At 35.7% G+C, this 24,497-nt stretch overlaps 1 protein-coding gene across 1 annotated transcript in view; it reads left to right on the top strand.

The window, feature by feature from the left end:
* The window catches only part of Oamb (Octopamine receptor in mushroom bodies), a 692,882-nt gene extending 668,739 nt beyond the window's left edge, over positions 1-24,143 (top strand). The window contains exons 7-9 of the mRNA XM_074172398.1: positions 17,764-18,039; positions 20,352-20,569; positions 22,890-24,143. Of these exons, the coding sequence (XP_074028499.1) occupies positions 17,764-18,039; positions 20,352-20,569; positions 22,890-23,076 (681 nt within the window). The 3' untranslated portion in view covers positions 23,077-24,143. The remainder of the gene's footprint in view (positions 1-17,763; positions 18,040-20,351; positions 20,570-22,889) is intronic.
* The last annotated feature ends 354 nt before the right edge of the window (positions 24,144-24,497 follow it).

Below are 24,497 nucleotides of genomic sequence, written 5' to 3'. Positions count from 1 at the left end.
ACTGATTCATAAGGAAATTTCTGTACATGACTTCGTTCAAATTTTCTCCGAAAGATATGGTCCAATTATTGGGTTATGTAGTGACCCACACCACACATTTGTCTTGAATGAATATATTGGCCATGGCTTCCTATTGTAAAATTTGGATACCTGTTGGACCACCACCGACAATTTTGGGAACTATAACTGTTTCGTTCGACGTGAAAGTTGCCTCGCCTGTCCATAAAATCCTGTAGGGAAATACGATATCATTTTCTCTCTCACCTTGGAACCGAAATGGAAATCCTACTTGAATATCGGAATCTATGTTTTCAAGAGTATCTATGAACTTTGTCCTATATGAATAGAATTTATTTTTGTGCAAAATTCTTCTCACAATTTATACACCAACCCTGTGTCTTCACTAGTACTCCTAATATTAGTTTGTTCGTTTCCAACAACCCCCAAACAATCATTGAGTTGTTTTTTCTCATTATTCTTCATTGGATTATGTGATTTCTTGATGAAACAGAATCCACAGAGTCAGTTTCTCAGGGCGCATCTTTGAAGAGCTTATCCACAGTCGCTTTTGTGGGAAGTTTTAATAACCGTGATGTTTGACCAATATATTTTTTGATTGATTCGGCCGTTACTTGATGACGATTCATAGTAATTTCATAAACTACACCTCACTTTTTGATCTCCACTAACTTTATTTGAAAAATATATATCACAAAATGTTTCGCTAACACAGTAGATTCACTTGATAAATCTACTGTGTTCGCGAAACATGTGATATATGTATATATATATATTTTATATATATATATATATATATATATATATATATATATATATATATATATATATATATATATTAACGAGTGTGTATGATATAAATCAAAAAGGGAAAATTCGTGGACAGAACACTCAAAAAATAGGGGCAAACCGCGGACACGTGTTTCTGGCTAGTGGCCTCATCAGCGCGGTGCAGTCAATTGCAAATATGGACAACAACTGGTTACCAAAAATGAAAAACATCACATATGCACGGTGTCACCAACAGGAGCTAACCGCACATTTGTGGTTTCAATTAGAAGACCTAGAATTCCCAGGCATCATCTAACATCACCACGTAGGCAGCTATAGCTACTTGCGTGACTTCCGGGTCCAGGATATAAATACAGAGATATAAATATTAACGAGTGTGTATGATATGAATCAAAAGGGAAAAATTCGTGGACAGAACACTCAAAAAACAGGGGCAAACCGCGGACACGTGTTTCTGGCTATTGGCCTCATCAGCGCGGTGCAGCCAATTGCAAAAATGGACAACATCTGGTTACCAAAAATGAAAAACATCACATATGCACGGTGTCACCAACAGGAGCTAACCTCACATTTGTGGTTTCAATTAGAAGACCTAGATGTGTAGAGGTGTAGTTTATGAAATGACCAATACATATTTTGTCAGAGTGAAGATATGGTATGGAGTATATTATATTCGATTGAAAATTGATAGAAGTTCCATCTTTAACTTTGGGACCCTATCAACAGTATTGTCATTATTATTAATTTCATCATTGCTGTGTAGATTTTTTCCAGTGAGGATTAGATTAGATTATATTAGATTATTATGGGGCTTCTGTGCTGAACAGCCACTACACTGCGACCTTTGCAGATCTATTGTGTGTGCCCTCATGTATGCTAGAGTTCCTTCTCTAGGCCCATCCTTGTAACTAGACTTCATAGGCCGGACCTGAAGTTCCCCATATATTGAGAGGGTTGTGGTTTTTCCTCTCCTAATGTTGCGATTCTTATCCTTGACAGACCTTTGCTATAGCATAGGATGTGTACGGAGGTTTCCTCATCCTCTTGGCAAAGCCTGCATATGGCTGTGTCTGCCAGTCCGATGTTGTTCATGTGTTTGTTGAGTCTACAGTGTCCCGTCAATAGCCCGACCAGAACTTTAGTTGATCGCCTATTCAGACTTAGTAGGTACCCCGTGAATTTTGGCGATGACTCTTTAATGAACTATTTAGCCCGTCTCATACCCGGCGCCTTATTCCACCATTTTTGAGATTGTTTTTTCCAGTTGCTGTTACAAGTTTTTCTGGGCCAATGGGGGAGCGTCGTGCTCCTTCTCGTGCTACTGAATCAGCCTCTTCGTTGCCCTTGTATCCTGTGTGGCCTGGTACCCAGGCTAATGACAGTCTGTTTTGACTACCTAGTTCTTGTAGCTTTTCGAGGCAGTTCCAGACCGGTTTGGAATTGACCTGCATGGAGCTAATTGCTTTTATAGTTGCTTGACTATTAGAGTATATTGCAATAGTGAGGAAGCTGAATATAAATTATTTTCAAAGAATTAGAAAACAATATGAACATTTTTATTATGAAAAAAATAATCAGAAATGCATAGAACATGGTGTTTCATTATATGTTTTATCAAATTAACTTTCATGGGTAGTTCATGATGATAATTGTATCATGAAGCTATCAAAGTTTATCGGGTTTCTATATCAATCTATTAAGATGGTATTGTGAAGAGTTCGATGAAATTTCGTTTCCAAGGAAGGAACATATTCAACACCCTCACATTCGATAGTGAATTTTATTTTATTTTACATGCAGATCATAACTATTAAAAACCTAATATTTCTGCAGTTCCGGTTTGTAGAAATGCAAATTAGATAATCAAAGTATTTTTCCATGAAGAATGAGTTATGAGGTAATACCTGTAAGGGAAAGTCTAGTTAATCTTCCGTGACATAATTAGCTGAAATGGTACTTATTTTTGCTCCGATTGGAGTGCCAAAAGTATGTTCATGGAATTTATCAACGAAATGAAATAAGTATGATTCTTGTAGTAATAGCATCAATGAATTTTTTAGTTCTGTACACAGCAATTTTCACAAAATGGAACCAAAATGGATCCTGAGCAAAGAAAATTGTGTTTAAAAAATGTTTGAAATATGTTTTTTCCGTTAACCAGCTATCGCACCCGTTTACGAACGACACCCCTCAGAAGTCGAAACTTGTGCGAGCAGAGGACTACAAGGTCTTACTTTTCAACGTGTAATTCCTAACACGGGTTTGACGATAGCAAGTCAAAATCGAGCGTTCAGCCTGGGAATCGAACCATCAACTCACACATCGGTGGATTGACTTGAGTGAACAAAGCACCCACGTCGAATCACCCGGCTACCGACCTACCGTTGATGCTTTAACTCTCTCAGTTAATTAAACTTATTTCACTTTCGTCAATGAATTTTATGAACAGGCTTTTGGCACCATGATGGGAGCAAAAATCAGTCCTATTTCAGCTAGTTATGTCATGAACGATTCACTAGACATTGTCTCACAGGTATTACGTTTCAACTTATTCAATGACTTCTTGCCCCCAAATATCAAATGTAAACTGCGTGGTCAACGATTCACGAGCGCTGAAGAAGCACAGCTGAAGCGATCAAAAACCATGTTTTGAAGGTGGAGGAATGGTAAAACTGCTTTGGCAAATGAATGAATGCAAAAGTGTATTGGTCATCAAGGGAAATACTGAGAAAAACTACTAAGTCATATTCATTAAAAATGTTTGGTTTTATTCGTCATTTCCGAAATGTTAATAATAGCCCTCAACAATATGAAAATTGCAAAAAAAAAACATTTCACAATCAATTCAATTTTCACCTATGATGCAGTGTTTGGAACCTTTGGTGTGGTAACGAATAATACTGGAGTTTCCCAACATCAATCTGTCATTTTGCCACCTCAACACTTGTTTCGATTACCAAGTGATCATCTTCAAGTTGAAGATCAAACCAATCATACTTACAAAGCTATCCTTATTTATACCATAGATACCTGTTCTAGGTATCTGCGTCTCAAGTGTCTTGAATTAATTTCGCAATATTGCCTTATCTACTAGTCTTAAATTAATTTAACAATGTGTATTTATGTAATAATCAGGTAAATCTGATAATTGAAATACTATAAGCTATATAAAATTAATTTTACAATATTGCCTTATCTACTAGTCTTGAATAAATTTCACAATGTGTCCATATGTAATAGTTAGGTGAATCTAATAATTAAAATATTATAAGCTATATAAAATTAATTTTACAATATTGTCATATTTACTTGTCTTGAATTAATTTTACAATATGTATTTATGTAATAGTCATGTGAATCTGATAATTGAAATACTATAAGCTATATCAAATAAATTTCACAATATTGCCTTATCTACTAGTCATGAATTAATTTCACACTATGTCCTTATGTAATAGTCAGGTGAATCTAATAAAAAAATATTATTCCAACAAGCTATATAGTATACTATCATCAGATATTGGTCCACCATCGTTATTCATAATATTGTTATTTTTACCTATTTCTACAATCTCATAGGCATCTAGATGCCTGTTGTTAATAATGGAATGGTTTTGTTGCAAAATATGATGGGCGACTGCTAATTTTTCAGATCTTCCCTTTTAAAGTGTACTATGTGTTCCTTGTATCTTACTTTGATAGATCTTTTTGTCTGTCCATACTATTTTGCATCGCAAAATTTGATTTCGTAAAATCCAGACTTTTCCGAATTCTCGACTTTGTCTTTTAGACTTCCCAAAAGGCTCTGTAGTGTATGACTTGTTTTAAAAACCACCTCCATACCTAGTTCCTTGAAAATCTTTCCAAAGTTCTTCGTATATTGGTGGTATGGAACTGAGATGTATTTATTTTGGCTATTGTCCTTTCTGAAAGTCAAGATTTCATTCATTCTTAACCTAAACTTCTTCTTCCTCATTGTGTCATCTTCAATACCCCTCGAGAAACCGTTAGTGACTGCTATTTCCTATAATGAACCTATCATATGTTAGAGGGAAAGTCAAAAGACGATGCACTAAAAAATTCAACCCAGCACGTTTGTGCTGTCCACAGTGATGTTAACTGTCAGGAATATACCTGTAGTGCTTGTTTCTTTTCTAAATATATCGTATTCTAACCCTCCATATTGGCTCCTCATTACCAAAATGTCAAGAAATGACGTTAACTGTCAGGAATATACCTGCAGTGCTTGTTTCTTTTCTAAATATATCCTATTCTAACCCTCCATATTGGCTCCTCATTACCAAAACGTAAAGAAATGGTAGTTGTTCTAACTCAGACGTGAATTTTATTGATGGACATTTATTATTTAAAAGGGAAACAAAGTCCTCAATATTCGATTTTTTGGTATCAAATATCGCAAAAATATCGTCCACATACCTTAGCCAAATCCTAGGAAAATACTTTGACTTTTCTTTGGTTTCCATTTCGAATCTGCTCATGAACACGTCTGCCAGGTAGGGGGACACGGGGTTTCCCATGGACGTTCCTTCCTGTTGTCCATAAAGGTAGGAGGTTGCTTTTGAAAAGAGATTTAAGATGCTCATCGGTTAATTAAGATCTGTAAACATTCTTTGTGTACTTCATCTTGGAAAACGTTTTCTCGCACAAGTAAGTAGTACCAAAAAAAGAAAACAACCCACGAGCAAATTTATGCAAATTATCAAATTGTTCCAGTGAAAGACTCTTATGAAATTTCAACAAAGATGAATTTTGATATTCTTCTTAAGCATATCACTGCACCCTAAATCAATAATTTCCATTTGGACTTCCGGAGCCAGGGTTTCAATGTCAGAATCAAAAGGATTTTGAAAAAGATTAATTTCATTCGCAATGACATCAAAATCTGAAAAACGAGCATCCAAATTCATCTTCAAAGCACTCAAAGTTTCGATTGCAAAATTGATGAAAAATTCAGTCTCTGTAGTGTGGCTGAATATTTCACATGTTTTAAAATGTGTGAAATATTTTTTACGTAATTGCGATTGAAATAGTATTATTTTCTGCCTGAAGGATTTGATAATGGTGCATAAATCAGGGAGAAGCTGATTTCCTCCTTGCAATCTCAAATTCAGTTCGTTCATATGATTTATCAAATCGACATAGAAGGTTAACTTCCACATCCATTCACTATTTTCTAAATCGGCAAAAATGGCGCTGCTCCTCATTTAAAAAAATTGCGATCTCTGCTCGAAGTTCAAAAAAGCGCTTAAGGACTTTTCCGCAACTAAGCCAGCGTACGGCAGTATGATATGGTAAATAATTTTCTCCAATCTGTTGAATAAACTCGCGGAATTGTCGGTGATTCAGCCCAGTGGATCTGATGAAGTTAACAACTGATACGACTGGTTTTAGAACTTCAGACAAATCCAAACATTTTCCGCACAAGGACTGTTGATGAATGATACAATGCAAGACTGATGGTTTTGAACTACCATCATTTTCTACAGCCTTTGACACAAGTGCAACCACTCCTTTATTTTTACCATACATATTTTTGCCTCCATCAGTTGTTATAGATTTCAAATTTCTCCATCGAAGGTTCTTTTTATTAATGGCATTTTCAATATCAATATCAAAAGGTTCTTCATACACTTCATAGCTTTTATCTACTCCGCGAATAAAAATCATTACCTGAGCAATATCTGACACATCCGTTGACTCATCCAATGCTAGAGAAAACCACTCATGATGTCCATTTTTGTCAGACAGTTTTGCACCCTCCGAGCCACGGTGTTTGCTGATAAACTGACACTTCTAAATAAATTTACCTTTTCGGGGCATATTTCTTCGGCTACTGCAATCAAGCATTCTTTTATCATTTCTCCATCGGTGAATGGTTTGCCACGTTTTCCGATTTCAAGAGCCACACGAAAGCTGGCGCGAGGTATAGACTCTTGTTCAGTATTCGCTTTGGTAAACAAAGATTGCTGCGATTTGAGTCCGCGTTTCAAAGCTTCAAATTTTTCCTTCCGCAAACTTCCTGTATACTTGGAGTAACGTTGAAGATGTTTCGATTCATAGTGTCGTTTAATGTTATAGTCTTTGAAAACAGCTATGGTTTCATTACAAATTAAACATAGCGCCTTATTACTGGACTCAATCACAAAATACTGAAAGTTTCATTTTTCTTGAAACGTTCTGCATTCACTGTCGATTTTTCGCTTCTTTTCCGTACTAACAAATCACACATAAAAACAATAAGTCAAATCAAAATACTTTTATTGACGGGTGTTACTTTATTTCTCAATAGACAGTTTCGCTTCCTTCACCTTTCCTTCGCAGACTAACTCGCAGTTGCGCCGCTAGCCTTTTTATATGCAATTATTACTGCCATCTCGAGGTGATCGGAATACACTAGCTAGAACCAGAACTTTCTCGAACCAACGCGGTAATTCCAAATATTTAATTACGCCTAATGCCAGCTAGCGGGTAGCTATGTACCACTTTCAGCGGGTAGCTGAAAGTGGTACATAGTACCACTATTCGCCACTAGATGTCGTTGATTGTCACAATACACAATAATAATTGAAATGCAAAAAAAGCGTAAGTTTGTTTAGGTCACGCACTTTACAACCATCCTAGTCTAGAAATATAGTTAAGGGCAAAAATTGGCCCTTGGAACAAACTGAAAAAGTCATTATGGCCCGAAGACTTCAAAGTTTGGAGACCCCTGCCCTAGAGAATTTTTCACTGGTTTGAAAAATGATATATTAAGTGTCAATCAATAGCTTCTTTTTGGATTAGTTACTTATTACATATGTATAGCTTTAGTTTCTTTTATTGTATACCGGCTATGAATTTACGATACATATATAACGATTTTCTCATGTAATTAGGTTACACCTGTATGAGAATAAATAAATAAATAAATGAATAAATAGATAAATAAATAAGTTCCGATCCACTTTTCTGGAAAGGTGTCATTCAGATATTCTCTTACGACTTGAGAATTGTGAGGTGGCACTCCATCTTGTTAAAAGAAGATATCAGCTTGGTTAGCCAGTGGCAAATCTTCAATGATATCATTGATTTATAATTTCTAAGGAAATGTAGATATCTTTCCGTATTCAGTTGTACGTCGAAAATTATTGCCATCAAAAGTTTTCCTCCGATAATATACCCATCCAGCAAGTGGAACCAAATCGCTCTTGAAAATTTCCTTCTTACATCAGATGTAAATTGTTTGAGACCAGTACCTTTTACTATTCCTAATGAACATACATAATTTTAAATATAAAACGTACATCTTTTCTGTATTTAGTCAAAAACCAGTCAATCTACGGTTGTGATCGTTATTGTAAAGATTTTGGATAACTAGAATAACAGGACTTAGTGCATAAGTATACCGAATACGTAACATCTGTTATTAGGTATCATCGTTTCTTCCAATTATTCATGAAAATAGAGAAAATAAAGTGAAAGTGTGTGGCATCAAATTATTCGTAAGAAAATGATTTTTCACAAAAAATCGACGAGCCACCCCTTTTCCATTTGAAAAAATCAAGTTAACTGGAGAAAACCATTTTTACGACTGTGAAATAATTTTTGAAACGACTGTGAAGTCATAAGCCACAAAGTTGTAGTTTTGCCATGTTATTTGATCAAGAATAAATCAATTTACATGATCCATGACATTCTAGATTAAAAAATAAAAATTGGAATAGAAATGATTTCATTTGTCAAATATTGACGAAGGAAAGATTGTTCGATTCAGAATGTCATTCTCGATCGAAATAAGTAGAAATATATAGGATGTCCGATTTAAAAATCAAGAGTTGAGGTCATTTTCGGTCAAACCGGAAGTACGCCAAAGCAAGTTAATAGGTCAAAAAATGTAAATTGAACTATAATACAGAACCTTCAAATTTCGTTTTTCTATCTCCAATAATAAAAAAGTTATAGGGGTGAGCCACCTTAGAGAATCACCCGGTATTTATATATTTGATATATTTTCATTTGAGATGACTCAAGGTCTGAAAATATCATTTCAATATTTTGAATTTGTTTTTCAATCGACTACCGATACCTTTTTTTTGCAATATTGAAATCGTATGGGGTTATTTTCAGAGTATAGGTAATTCTACGATCTACTTCAGGGCGACCTTAACGTATTCATTTGACGAAATAAACCTGTGTTTGTTCAGAAATGGAAAAAAAATGTGAAGTTATGTCGACGTAGTGAACATGTCGCCAAGCGAGCAGGGTGTGCTAGCAGCTGAACTTAATAAATTAAAGAAAGGCGAAATAATCGATCTCATAGTGACGAGAGGTTCACCAGATAGTTATTCTAAGAATCTTATTTTACAGAATCTCTTTGTTAACCTATCGAGTGGTATTAACTCAAGTGGAAACTTAGACTTTGTTAATGAATCATCCGTGCGTTGTTCGAAATCGGAATGCCTCTTTACCGCGAGTAAACTTCAACAAGTCGATCGCGAAGTGGGATCTATTAGAAAAACTCTCCGAACAAATGACTACAAGACTACATGACCAAGAAGAAATTATTTTCCTACTGAAAAAGCAAATAGTCGATTATAATCATTTTGCCAACAATCAGACCATCAATGCTCCTATTGAATCGGACAAAAAAATGCGCAAACCAAGCATCAACTCGGAACAAAAACAAAGTGCTTCTTTTCTACCCGAGCCACATCCAAAGTCCGATATCCAAAAAAACTCTGCGGAAAAAGTCAAGGCCAATGACCGAGTTCCCCAGTCATCTGCTAATAAACCAGGTAACAATCCCAAAATTCTAATTACTGGATCCAATAAGGAACCTAACATGATGATACAAGGCGTTCCAAATGAAGCTGAGTTGGAATGGCTTTATGTTGGAAAAATCAAAGTACTGGTTGATAATGAAGTGATGCAGTCTTTTCTGAAGGAATTATTTCCGGATAAAAATATCAAGTGTTACAAGTTAAACACCAAAGGGAAAAACAGTGCGTTTAAATTGGGTATTTCCAAATCTTGTAAGCAGTTACTGTTGAAGAGTGATAGGTGGCCAGAAAACGTCGTGGTAGAAGAATTTTTGTTTTTTCCGTGAAAACTCTCTCATTTCTCTTGAACGAATTCAAAAATCGCCGTTTTTTGTAATCTTCCATCTGAACATTCATAGTTTAAGAAACAATATAAGTGAACTTGATTCCTTATTACAGTCTCTTGAATATCCGGATGTAGTTTGTTTAACAGAAACTTGGTGTCAAGAAAATGAAATATTAGCTGTCAATGTCAATTGTTATACTCTTTCCGATTATTTTTGCCGTAACGATAAAGTTGGTGGAGTGGTAGCTATCTTCGTTAAAAACATTCACGATTATACAGTCTTACACACTACCGTCGAAAAATCTCAGGGTACGTTTGAATATGCTGCTGTCGAAATAACCGCTCTCAACTCCAAAATCCGCGTTAACTGTTTTTACAGACCTCCATCTTCCAATAGTCTATCCTTCATACATAATATGGAACTATTTCTTGATTCTCTTTTTGAAAAAAATGTTCAAACCTCCACTGATGGCAATGCAAACTATCTGCGTAATTTATTTGCCTTTTACGCATTGAATCAATGTATTTTCAGTTACACAAGAATTCAGGGCAATAGCATGTCTACGGTGGACAATATTTTTTCCTCTACATCCAATATCTCCAATTCCACCGTCAGTCATATAGATTTTTTGGATCATGCACTCCAATATATAGTTTTACCAATCACCTCTTCTACTGTGAAGATAACCAATTATTCTCTTAAAAGATCCCTGTGTGATCAAAATTTTCACTTTTTGAATGCTTGGATAACCTTGGATAACTAAGGAGATCGTTAATGAAGGAAAATTACTCAAAGATATTTTTCACATCAGTAAAATCCAATTTGATGGAATCATTAACCAACAATATGAATTACTTTTGAAACAGCATCGACAAAAAATAGAAACTTTAAAGAAGTCTCACTTCGGCCACAAATTTCTTGAAGCCACAAATAAATCTAAGGTTGCCTGGAATATAATCAAACAAAATACCACATGTGATAAAAAAGCCAATTCTTGCCAAAATATGTTATTGATGAAAATGAATTATCTGTAAACGAGGGTGTTGATATCTTCCAAACATTTTGCGATTACTTCTTGGATTCTGTCCAAAATTTAGTCGAAAAAACATCTCCTATTTCAGTAAATAATTGTGACATCAACTCCAACTCACTTTTTTATATCCTCTGGATGAAACAGAACTACTCGAGATAGTGAAGTCGATATCTTCTAAGACTTCCAGTGGCGTGGATGAAGTACCTTGCAACCTCTTGTTCAAGGTGGTTGAAAATCTGATCGAACCCCTCTTATACCTCATTAATATCACTTTAGTCGAAGGTATATTCCTTACTCGACTCAAACATGCAATAATAGTGCCTATCCATGAGAAACATGACAAGCACTCGGTTTCCAATCACATAGGAATTGCGTTACTATCTGCATTTTCAAAAATATTCGAGAAAACTCGTGAAAGAAGACTACTCTCTTTTTGCAAGAGGTATAAAATCATCCCAGACTCAATATGGCTTCCAAATTGGCAAGGCCACTCAGGATGCCACGATGAATTTAGTCAATGAAGTCATTTCTAATCTCGATAGAGGTGAAAAAACGATGAGTGTTCTATTCGACTTGTCACGAGCTTTCGACACTGTTGATCATGATTTACTTTTGAGCGAGCTGTTTTGTCTTGGAATTCGTGGCTCATCTCTGGATTGGTTGAGATCCTATCTGGATCGCAGAACGCAAACTGTGAGGGTTAAACTGGAGGCTGGGACCTTCCACTCTAGAACCTGTGTCGTTCCCACCGGTGTTCCCCAGGGTAGCGTCCTAGGACCTATTCTCTTTCTTTTATTCGTACATGACCTCAACAACAGTAATCGTCAACATTGTACACTGCAATTTGCCGACGATTCTTCTTTCACTCTGAAGTCTTCAGATTATGAGGGATTGTCGAATCAGGCCAATCAAGCAGTTACTGATATGCAATCTCAAAATGGTCTCATTCTGAACAGCTCAAAAACTAATTCAATCGTCTTTTCACTACATGAGAATGATCGCAGTGTTCTGGTCAAAATAAATGGCAAGTCAATACAACAAACCTCATCTGTAAAATTTTTAGGTTTGAACATTGATACTCAACTCTCTTGGTACAAGCACATTGAGTATATTTTGAGTGAAATGTCGAAACATTGTTTTGTAATTCGTAATCTCCGTAATTTTGTTCCATTGAATATATTGAAGAGCTATTACTATGCTTATATTCAATCTTCATTCAGTTATTGTCTGATCAACTTTGGTAACTGTACAAGAATGAACGAATTAATAATAGCTCAAAACAAGGTAGTGAGAACAATGTGTTTGAAAAAATATGATGACTCATGTAGGGAGCTGTTTACCGATTTGGATATTCTAACTATTATTTCACTACATATATTCAACTGTGTTGTTTATGTCAAAACTCATCTCGACAATTTTGAATCAAGAGAAAATCTTCGGCTCGCCACAGGATATATACGTTAAGATCTAACTATAATTTTATTGTTCCCCACCATAAATCGACGAAAGCAGCAACCGGCTCTCTAATTTTGCCCATCAAGTTTTACAACAAACTATCTATCTCTCTTAAACAGCTATCAAACCTGCATGCCTTAAAAAACTGTTACATGACAATACATTTTATTCCCTTAATGAATACTTCCAGGCTGATTTGGAAATATTATTAACTTGATTGCAACAGTTTAGACTGTACTATTTTCAATTGTCATATTTTTCAGTTTCATGTATTTTTATACTTCTGTTTGATATTTTCATATCTTTACCCTTTATGTGTGTGTATATATATAATTATTTGTATTGTGAATTTCTATATTTCAGTTTGATTGACTTTTTCCATGCTGTAGAGTCTCTGAAAATAAACTGATTTGATTTGATTTGATTTAACGTTAACATTGAAGAAAAGTCGCATTACAAGGAACAATAGGTACCAATTTAGTTCATCCTGAAACGTTGCTTGGCTATATCTCTTACCAGAATATGAAAACCCTGGAGATTTTCGGAGATCAGTATAAAAACTCTTGAGAATTCTCCAAATTTGAAACTTCCATTTCGGCCAAGAGAAATTTTCAATTGTTGAAGTAGTTGACAATATTGATTCGTTATCAGATAATGTCAAGAAAAACCCAATCATATACTTTTTGAAAATTATTCTGAAGTAATCTTTTTTCATTCTATTCACGTCGGGATTTTCACAATTGTATTTGTGCTTCCTGTTTTTCTCCACAATGGAAACGTCGAAAGCTGCCAAAGAGAAATTGAAAAGTTGTTTGATCCGGACGAAATCCTACCTAAAGCCGTCGAAGAATTGTTGGAGATTTTCCAGCTCTTCTGTTGGATACAATGAACAAGCTACAAGTTTGTGTACTGTGGTTGTGAATTTAGAGATAAATATGTCCCAAAAATGTTTTTATATTTCATAACTGATAGTGAGAAATATGAATAATTGTTATTGTAAATCTCTGAATAATAATGAGCATGACCTGAATGACTCATTTAATTTCAATAGTTACAATTTATCTAAGAACATCATATGATAGGAAGAGATGCTTTCAAAGTTTGAATGATCATCATGGTGTGAATCATTTGTTATCATCCTTACGAATGGAAAATCAATTTCGAAATATATATTTTCATGTGATGGATAGAATTTGACTTCGGTCACTCCCAACGTTCACATTTTATACATTATCATCCTGTGAATCATATCTAATTCAATTCCATTACTTTAATATATTTGAAAATATTTGTTCGCAACTGTTTTATCTTTCATTTCGTATCTGAAAAAAACATGTCTGTCTGATTTCCACATCTCTGTGGACATCTCCATTCATGAGATATGCAATGATTTTCTACCTCCTTTAGGAAGTCGTTCAATTTTTATATAATAATGGAGAATTGGGAAGCCAAAAATGTTCCAACCTCCAATTTTTGGAGTAAAACATTTTTACGCACGCTGAACTTGGGGAGTAAGCTGGTGAATGCGTGACGAAAGCGTTACAAGAACTGTGATCGTGCGAGGCGAACGGAAGTTGAGAGGGAGGTATGATTTACTGAAGATAGAAAGAGAGAGTTACGTTTCGTATATTACTGTAGGGGAAAGGGAGAGAGCTGCGAGTAGGTCGCATGTCAGTTAGCGGAAATTAAAAATTGGTAGAAAACTTGCCGATTTCGAAAAAGGGATTGTGCCAAAACATATTTGTGTCCATTTTAACGCTCAACAAACTTATCGAATCAGAAAGTGAAATTTTCTTACCTGACATTATTTTATCCAGTTTGGAGATATTTGTATCTTTGGAGAAAACCAATGCCTGGATTTTTGTACCATTGAATTGAACCTAGTTACTTTCATCCCAATTCGAAATTACTTCATCATTAAGATATGCAACCTCCTGCTGCCAGTGAAGATGTGCATCCGCCGCCGATGTCCTGGAATCCAAATGGAATGACGATACAAGTGTACTGATGGCGTCAGAAAAGCAATATATTGGATTCTTGTTTTTTTTTTCCAAATAAATCGTTGATATACAATAAAAAGAGGGTTGAAGACAATATATATTCCTGGTTAATACCAGCGTTGATGGTGAAAGTATTCGAGAGATATCCATCAACGGCCACTTGCAGGGAACGTTCTTTCAGGAAGCTGGAGAGCCAAACACAAAAGTGATCCGACAAGCCATAGCATCCACGTTTGACCAGTAAACCCTCATGCCATATACGGTCAAAGGCCTTAGAAATATCAAGCGCAACAGCTCTTGACTCTCCTTGTTTCTCGATTGCGGTATTCCAAGTGACATATTGGTGATCGCTCAAGATGTTGAAGCTTTCCAAATATTTAGGGAAATAGTGGTTTATGGCTTTCTTCATCATTTTTGATATCACTGAAAGCAAAGCGACTGGTCTATAGTAATTTGGGAATAGGAGGAACGCGAACAATCTTCCAACCAGAAGGAAAAACCATTTTCTTGTGAGACGGGTTGAAAAGTCTGCAAAATAATGGAGTGAGTGCATTCTTGCACTCGTAGGACGACGGGCACCTCATCAGGACCAGATACCTTGTTGATATTGAGCTGTTTCAGAATTCGCCTGACCAGACGTTGTCGAAAACTTCATCTTCAGTATGGTGCAGCCAAGTGTAAGGATGGGCAACACTTGGTTACCAGAAGAAAGAAATACAAATGCACGGTGATTTTGATAGTTTTCTTGTAAACACAAGATCTATTAACTGAAACCACAAATGTTCGGCTGCCTCCTGCTGGTGGCTCCGTGCATTTGTATTTCTTTCTTCTGGTAACCAAGTGTTGCCCATCCCTACACTTGGCTGCACCATCATATATATATATATATATATATATATATATATATATATATATATATATATATATATATATATATATATGTCATGCAGGTAGCTATAGCTGCCTCCGTGGTCATGTTAGATGTAGCCTGGGAATTCTAGGTCTTCTAACTGGAACCACAAATGTGCGGTTGGCTCCTGTTGTTGACTCCGTGCATTTGTGTTGTTTTCTGATTTCGGCAAACAAGTGTTTCCCATCTTTACACTTGGCTGCACCGCGCTGATGAGGCCAATAGCCAGAAACACGTGTCCGCGGTTTGCCCCCCTTTTTTGTGTGTTGTTCAATTTTTGATTTATATCATGCACACTCGATAAAATCTCTCTCTCTCTCTCTCTCTATATATATATATATATATATATATATATATATATATATATATATATATATATATATATATATATATATTGATGGTGCAGCCAAGTGTAGGGATGTAGAGGGTAGACATATTTCAATGATTTCGTGGGTGAATTGCAGTGCTATTTGCTTAAGACGACTATGTTGCTTTCTTTGATGTAGCGACATGCTTTTACCCTCAGATAATACTGAACGAACGATAGTGGTCCTCTTGGCACCTGCAATTACCCAGCTATTTCCCTGTGTAGTGATGTTAGGAAGACCCTGTTGACTGTCAGAAATAATGGTTATCGAATAACTGCCACCTGGGGATCTGATTAGGGAACATTTTTACCTTTGTAGTATTTTGACCCCAGGTTACGATTTTTTTTCAGAATTACGTTAATAATAATTATACTTTCAAGAAATATATATATATATATATATATATATATATATATATATACAGGGTTTCCCTGGACTTCTTCTTTTCCTCTCGGGAATGTATAGATGGGGTCAAAATATCACCAGTACTTTATATAACTTTTTTTCCTAAAATCCTTCGTTACCAAGTAACGGGCCCTTGAAGTTACGAAATGAAAAATGTTTTGTTTTTCTTTGATAACTTTTCAAGTGAATATTCAAAATCATCCAAATTTTGGTAATTGACTAAACAAATGAATTCCTTCGATGAGCTTTCATGCAGGAGTCAGTTGTTTTGCTACAAAGTCAGGAACGGACTACCCCCGATGGTCCACATCCCAAAACTTTGAAATGACAGATATTTTTCAATATTTTTCAACAAATTAAGGTTACTTGGACAATTTTATGAATAAAAGTACTCGTGTGGAAAGACGATCGGAGCAACGAGTCTTGATAAAAATGTAGTTTCACTCGACGACATCAAACCCGCTCGTCCACCATTATTTGAAATGAATAATTATCAAAGCAGAAATAATAATGATAACTTTAATTCAACAACATTTATAACAGGAATAATACAAAGTATGCTAAAATGAAGTCGTAAACAAAAAGTATAGTACCTATATGGAAGTTTAAGTCACAATTGTGATAGCAGATATTTTTTCAAAAGAAATATCAAGTTCTGTAGATTCGTGGTATTTTTAAACTAACAAGCTACTCTACTATGAAATATCGAATTCATTCCATATTTTGTATGTACATAATACGTGTGGAATAATCACGTTTCGTGTTGATCAGTTATCTGAATCTCATGAAACTCAACATTCGAATGTTTCAAATTATTCTTCACAGCTAAACTGTTGAGGAGTTTCACTGATAATTATAATTTTATGGGAGAAATTCTTTAACACGAATCTAAATTTAGCTGAAAAAACGCACATCGGAAAAAATATTTACTATACTAATAAAAAGCAAACGAATGAACTACAAAAACGGCTGCACATGATCAGGTGAAAAATATCCAGGGAATAATTATGTTCCATTTCTTTCACAGATGTTGACAAAAAACCTTTTAGAAAGTTATGATAAAAAATGAGAAACTGGAATGCGATTTTGTTTTGTTGAGTGGTGCGTTATGTTGTATGTTGTATGTATGCTGGTTATGAAAGCATTTTATGTTTCAGAATCAACTAATCCTCAGAACATGATTATTTGTTATGTTCTGTTTTTGTCAGTGTAAACTAAGAAACCAAATTCCATGTTTGTTCAGTGATATGGGGTGTTTTGCACATATTTGGTAGATCAGTATTGAAATTTTTGAAAATGAAGTAAATTGAAACTATATGATAATTTACTCATACGTATCATTTATAAACAGTTCTTCCTATATCAAGAAGTATTCAGTGAAAAATTGGCGCAATGGTAGTGTACCCCTTGACCGTTTCAAGTTCGAGTTCATCTCAACCAGAATAATTTTTTCGTAAATTCATCTAGATGAAGATGAATTTATTTTGCTACGTTACATGTTTGAGGGGATTGTCAAATTCCATGATTTTTTATATTAACATAGACTACACGACGCTAATGATCATAGTTGTTGCTGCCACGGCACCGGAAGAACAAAAAGTAGTACTAGATACTTTTTGTGAAAACTCAAATCGTTTCACAATCAGGTACGATTCTCATTCTAAATCGTATTTCAGATAACTCCCACTTCCCCAACTTGCCAACCGTCGTATGCTGTTCACTATTCAGCTAATGGTAGAGACTCGTCTATGACTACTCTTTGTCGTCCTGTCACAGAAAACCAGCTTCGGGTGCAGCGTTTCGGATCGCACCGCAGATTATCATCGAGAAGGTCGAGTAGTTGTGACAGTACATGCGAACGGGCTCCAAGTCCTAGCCCGAGTGCTTGCGAAGATGGCCACAAACCTAAGGTTATATCCAGGAGGATGGGTAGGAGAAATATCAAAGCTCAGGTTTGTTTTTAAGATTTAAAAAAAAACAATTTCGAAGAAAATATTTTGTTTTTCCTCTTCAAAAATATTTCATTTCTCGTAACATTACACTCAGAGACTGTTGATGACTTCACTATATCAGTTTAGAAAGACTAGGTATATAGAAAAAAATTAAGAAATTTTTTTTTGCTGTGGATGAACCTATGTTTGATTGGACAATTTCATTTAGATCGGTATGAATGTTGATGACTTCACTATATCAGTTTAGAAAGAGTAGGTATATAGAAAAAAATTAAGAAAATTTTTTTTTGCTGTGGATGAACCTATGTTTGATTGGACAATTTCATTTAGATCGGTATGAATGATGAATTGATTTTCATCGGATTCATAACTTACAGGGCATTACAACGAAAACATGCCCCCCGCTGAAAGTCAGAAATGGACGTGTAATCGAAAATTAAAAAAAAAAACATCAATTTTTAGTTCTAGGGAGACTAATTCTGATATAAAAATCATACCCGAAACTTCACCCCCCTGTGGCCATCAACTACCTCCCTATTTTTTCAATGGCATGGGGGGTCGAGTGATAAATCATCTGAAATGTATTTTGCCGCTCTATTACCTCTGATATTTTTTTGGAAATTTGTTTATTCGTAATTGAGAAATTGAATGTTGAAGGTTATATTTAAGAAAAAACAGAAAATTTGCGGTCGCTCATTTCATTGAGGAAATCAACAAAAGTAATATCAATGGCAATACAATCAACAGATAAAGTGTTCAAAAGGACCTCCATCTAATTCCATACAAATAATATAGTGTCATTTTGAAAGCGTTCCTCACATTATTGGGGAATCGGCATTCTCGAACAATTCTCTGTCGCAGGTCTTCTAGATTTGTAGAATTAATTCAGTTGGTAGTGAACTCTTTGAAATGTACGACACTGTTAGTTTTTTCTGCACTGGTAGTTTTTGTTGACTCTAGTTGTCACAGAACAAAAAGTAGATACTTGGCCACCGTCACTTCTTCACGAATTATTATTCAGTCATTCTTGTTCATTGTGTCCCAACATATTTATTCTACTGGAGAAAGAATAGAAATTGTTGCAACCTATTATCAAATTTATGAATGTGCTAAAGCTGCAGCTAGAATTTATAATACGAATCATCCAGACCACAACGCCATCAATACGTTAAACAGTTAATGGATGAGTTTCGAACTTCAGGTTCTGTTCACAACAGAAAACATGTCAGAAATAACGAAGTTGAAGTTGCAGTTTTACGACATGTACAAATGGATATTCGACAATCTGTCAGACAAGTAGCTAGAGCGTCTAGTGATTAGATAGTAGTACTCTTTATGAGGCTAGAACCATAACAAATGGATGTTTTTGTTACGTAGGTGGGTGTGATTTCATATATAATTATTGTTTTCAAATTCAAACAACTTTTCTGACTGAACTTTTTAATAATGTTGAAAATAAGGGTAGTTTACTCCTAATTGTTATCAATTTAAACAAGTATATTTAGTAAATACCCAAATATCCACGCCACTGCACAAAATGAAAAATGACATGAAAGCTCAAATAAACGTTTGGACCTGGAAAAGTATTACAAACCTATAACAGCTGTGGCAAATCATAAGTGAATCATAAGCACTCTGTTATTACTCTTTCCTATTAGGAAACAGAGTATCAGTAAAACAAAACTTCAGAGTCAGATAGATCTGGAGTATAAAGGCTGAAGTGTGGTTTTTCTCCGAAAATTTATATTGACCAAATTGGGAGAACTTTCTCCAAAAGGAAAAAAGAAAAATAAAAGTAATTCTTGAATGAGAGACCAAGTCAAAATTTACAAATCACCTTTCGTGAGAGGGGCACGAGTTCAATCGTGATTACGACTTATTGCATTTGGAGAAGAGATTCGAAACTCAATCTTTCAATATGATTAGAAATCAAGAGATTGATGAATTCCTAACTATTGTCTAATGACCAAATAGATTTGAATTAATCCCCTTTGCTTAATTTGTTTTGTAAGGGTGAAATTGGTAGTTTGGAACAGAAAAACATGAAAAAGTTCTGTTTCTGATAGCATGAATCGCGTGATAACTTAGTGCTTCGAGGTTAATAGGACGACATTATAATCTGTGCCAGATTTTTCATTCGATTTTTTTGATTTTCTGATGATTCAAATGGTTAACAAATGTCAGGATACAGAAAATCAGATAGATGATGATTAGTGTTAACGATAAATTCTTGAAAATGTATAACTATTTTTCCCAAATATGATTTATATATTTTTTTGAAAGATGTTACATCAACCAATTTTCATTTTCAGGTCAAACGATTTAAAATGGAAACCAAAGCTGCCAAAACTTTGGGAATTATAGTAGGTGGTTTCATATTCTGTTGGCTTCCATTTTTTACCATGTACCTGGTGAGAGCATTCTGTCCAAATTGCATCCATCCGCTGGTGTTCTCCATCCTCTTTTGGCTTGGTTATTGTAACAGTGCCATAAATCCTTTGATATACGCACTTTTCTCCAAAGATTTCAGGTAAGTTGTGTGTTCATAATAAAAAGTGTTTATTGTGGCTCACACCTATTCACACTCGACCAAATGAACTCGGCTTCCCAACGAAGCCGATCAGTTTGTATGGTGAGTGATCTTTCAGGTTAGATGATAAGAGTACGGCTCTCGAACTCTAAAAATGAGATTCAGTCCCCAGCGGGGCAGGCACAAAGTATGTGCTCTGCTGTTTCATCATTTTCCAAACAGACGCGACACACATTGTCTTGCGACAGTCCGAGTCTCTGCATATGATGATTCAAATGACAGTGACCTGTAAGAAGGCCTGTTAGACATCGTAGTGTTAGACATCGTAGTTTGTCCCTATTGTAGTCCAACAACTGGTTGGTATCAAGCTTCGAAGGGTGAATAAACGCCTTTGATTGAGCCAACCCTGGAAGATTCTACCAGAAGTCCATAAATCTCCTTACCATCCAGGTGTTCAATCTTTGTTTGGCGAAGCATAAAGCGATGCCAATGACAGGTTCTGGTCTGATGAAGCTGTTTGCAACACCCTCCTTTGCAAGGGAATCAACAGCCTCATTGCCTTCCAGGCCAGTATGGCCAGGAATCCAGACCAGAGACAATCTGTTGAGTCTTTCTATCGGGGAGAGTAGTTTTTGGCAATTTGCTACCAATTCAGACGTTGCTTGGTAGGATCCAAAAGCTTCCAACGGCACTTGACTATCCAAAAATATTTCTACTGACTTGTGTATGAGGTTGGATTCTTCCAATCTCTCCGCACACAATTCAATAGCGTGAATTTACTCTTGAAATACAGTCGCATAGGTTCCTAGGCAGGTTGTTATCTCTGTCCTGGGTCTGCGTCTGAAAACACCTGCACCAGAACCGAAAGGTGTTTTTGATCCATCTGTGAAACAACAACTATCTGCTAGTTCTCCCGGAGGATCCAGTCCTCTCTACTCAGTACTTCCTAAGGCAATTTGTAGTTGACAGTTGGCAGACATAAAGTCTGAGGTCATTTCCATAATCCAGTGACTTCCAGTGTCAACCAACAGTCTGTTGCACTCTGCATTACATTGATTGATGCAATTGACAATGTGCACAATTCTATATGCAGTCCATCTATAGCCTCTCTTTCCAGAAAAATATGGAGAGAGGGTAGATCTGGAAGGATCTGCATGATCGCTGACGGTGTGGTACTGATGACACCACTGATGGCCAGACAATCCTGTCTCTGTAAGCCAGAGAGCTTCGCTTGGGTCGTTTTCTGTAAAGCCTTCGGCCACCAAGCATTTGGTGCAAATGTGATCTTTGGTCCGATAATTGTAGCATAAATCCCATGGATTTGTTTGGGACCTAAACTCGCAAATTTTACTAGAAATCGTTCGACATGTCCATACGAACAGTCTGGCTCTGTGTAAAACTTTTTCCAAGTGAGCGTTCCGGGTAAGTTTTTTGTCAAGGACAATGTCAAGATATTTCACCTCCGCTCTTTTCCGAATGGAATGACCTCACCATTGAGGGAAAGTGGCGTTAGATCGTCCAATTTTCTCCTGGTGAAGGGAATTATCACAGTTTTGCTGAAGTTGACAGACATCTGCTTCCTCAGGACCATCTGCTTCCAACGTCCACGTTTCATCCATAACTACGATGGGTATCTTCAGCAGTGTGTTACAGAACTATTGATAGATAAAAGGAAAGGAAAAATCAAGAAGATCGTCAATACAGGATATTCATATTGAGTTAATGAAGAGAGTCCACTCTCTCTCTCTCTCCGTGTAAATATCAATAACAGATACATATGGTCTCATCAATGAGTCTGTCTACCAACGAAAAGGTTGCAACGCATTGGTGCCAACCACCGCTGAAGATGCTTGTCGTGGTTATAGGCGAAACGTTTGGAGTTAATCTCTCCATTGGAACACTGCTACCTAGCCCAGTTAATCAAAGTTCAAATGTCACTTCCGTTCATGGGAATTTCAGACTTCACGCTCTCTGGTTCTTTTTATTCTTACAAGTCTTTTCTCATGAACTCCCAAAAGTTTTTCAAAGAATGGGGTGAAGTGAGAGAAAGTAATGATAGTAACTTTCAACGTGTGATTCCTTTTTCATTCATATTAGTTAATATAAAATATATTAATATTTCAATTCCACCCAAAGCAAAAATTGAGTCAAAACGTTTTCCGGTAATATTTTTATTATCACTTCATGTCGAAAACCGAAGTAATTATTTTAATGGCTCACGTGAGTTTTTGAGATAGGTTGGCTTGAATTCCACATTTATTCAAAAAAGTGTATTTCATTGTCCTGAAAGTTTATTATATAAATGAATCACTCTTCTCAGGTTTGCCTTCAAGAGAATCATCTGTAAGTGTTTCTGCACCAGGAAACAAAAAGATTCCAGAAGAGGCTCAGAAGGATCCCAGTTACAGGGAAGGCAATTCAGATCTCCTAGCTATAATATTCAAGTTCATGGAAACTCTTTGGGAGAGGAGAGCGACCCCGGTGGAGACCCGTCTGATTCAAGGTGACCTGATGCCAGGAAAGGCATCAGTCAGATGTATGGTGAAAACGAATCAGTCATCAAGGTGGCGATGTGTATGATGGTCGGCTGACAAAAAGTTAACTTCGACAGACAGAAGCAGACTTCCTTGTAGAACAGACGCAAAAAATGATGAGGAGGATGAATTTGAAAATATTGATGGAAAGTACTCTACTCAGTGAACTTTTGTGATTATTGTATTATAGTACTCTTCGAAAGTGTTCGGCAGTATCATACTAATTCAGATTGTGGTGATAATTCAAAATATTGTACTGATCATCATCCAAGGTGAGGAGAAGTGTCTGAGATTCATATCCGATTATGCATTGATGATTAAAACAAAAATGAATTTTATATGTCGGCAATGGGTTGTAGATGAAGTTTTCTAGGAAAAGAAAATGCTAAGTTTGACATCCATGGCACTATCTGATAGAATAGTATTTTTTTTTATATCAGGAGTTTCTTGAAGTTTTGGAGTAAGACACTTGCCTTATTGCATCTTCAGCACCAATTTGGATAATACTACGAAATGATGCACTCAATTCATTCATAAAATTACGATTCCATGTCACGATTGAGTAAAATTTACTCTGAGAGTACGTAATGACATTTATTCGCTCGTTTGATTGAATCCTAGTCATGGGAATCTTGTTCAACTTGAATTGGGTATATTTTCAGAAGAGATTAATTTATAATAAAATCATTCGATTTTGTATCGAGTATATTTAAAAATGATTTTGAAATGTCTTCTTCTATCATTTGAAAAAATTTGTCTCTTCACTTTCGCCATGTGAAATGTGAACAGCTTGTTTGTGTAGTTTTGAATATCCAATGTGGTATCAGAGCCAAAATCACAGGTGAGACATTTCACAAGATTCCAAAAAAATATTCTTTCCTGAAAATATACCCCTTTCGATTCAGAGACGAAATGTGGTGGAGTGTTCGCACTGTGTGATTTTCTATACCGAATAACTGATGCGGAATGTGTTCGTTCTGATAAATATAGTTAAAAACAAAAAAAATCGGTTTTAAAGAATATCGAACTGAAAAGTTAAACATTCTTTTCAATGAGCTTAGAACAATAACGAACGAAAAATACTAGTATTATTGTGAAAGAAGCGACGGGCGCTTGATATACAAAAAATATGGCACAATAATATGAGTATTTTTCGTTCGTTATTGTTTTGAGCTCATTTGCGTGTTTTTTAGTTTTTGAACTATATTTATTTATAATTTTCCAGTTTCGTATGCTTTGAAAGTGCGTTTCTCAATTTTTTTAAACTATATTTATTTTATCCAAACTTTTGGCTCGATCAGCCGTATATTGTTTAAAAAATAATCATTGATATTTTCCGATTCCGGAGAAGGAGCCTGAAAATTATCTACCAAGCCCAAGGCAGCAGGCGCCCC

This window comes from Leptinotarsa decemlineata, unplaced genomic scaffold (assembly GCF_025532065.1).
Source record: "Leptinotarsa decemlineata unplaced genomic scaffold, Ldec_3_MD MMD2_tig00000090_RagTag_RagTag, whole genome shotgun sequence".
NCBI classification, from domain to species: domain Eukaryota; kingdom Metazoa; phylum Arthropoda; class Insecta; order Coleoptera; family Chrysomelidae; genus Leptinotarsa; species Leptinotarsa decemlineata.
This window is presented reverse-complemented; position numbering and strand designations above follow the sequence as displayed.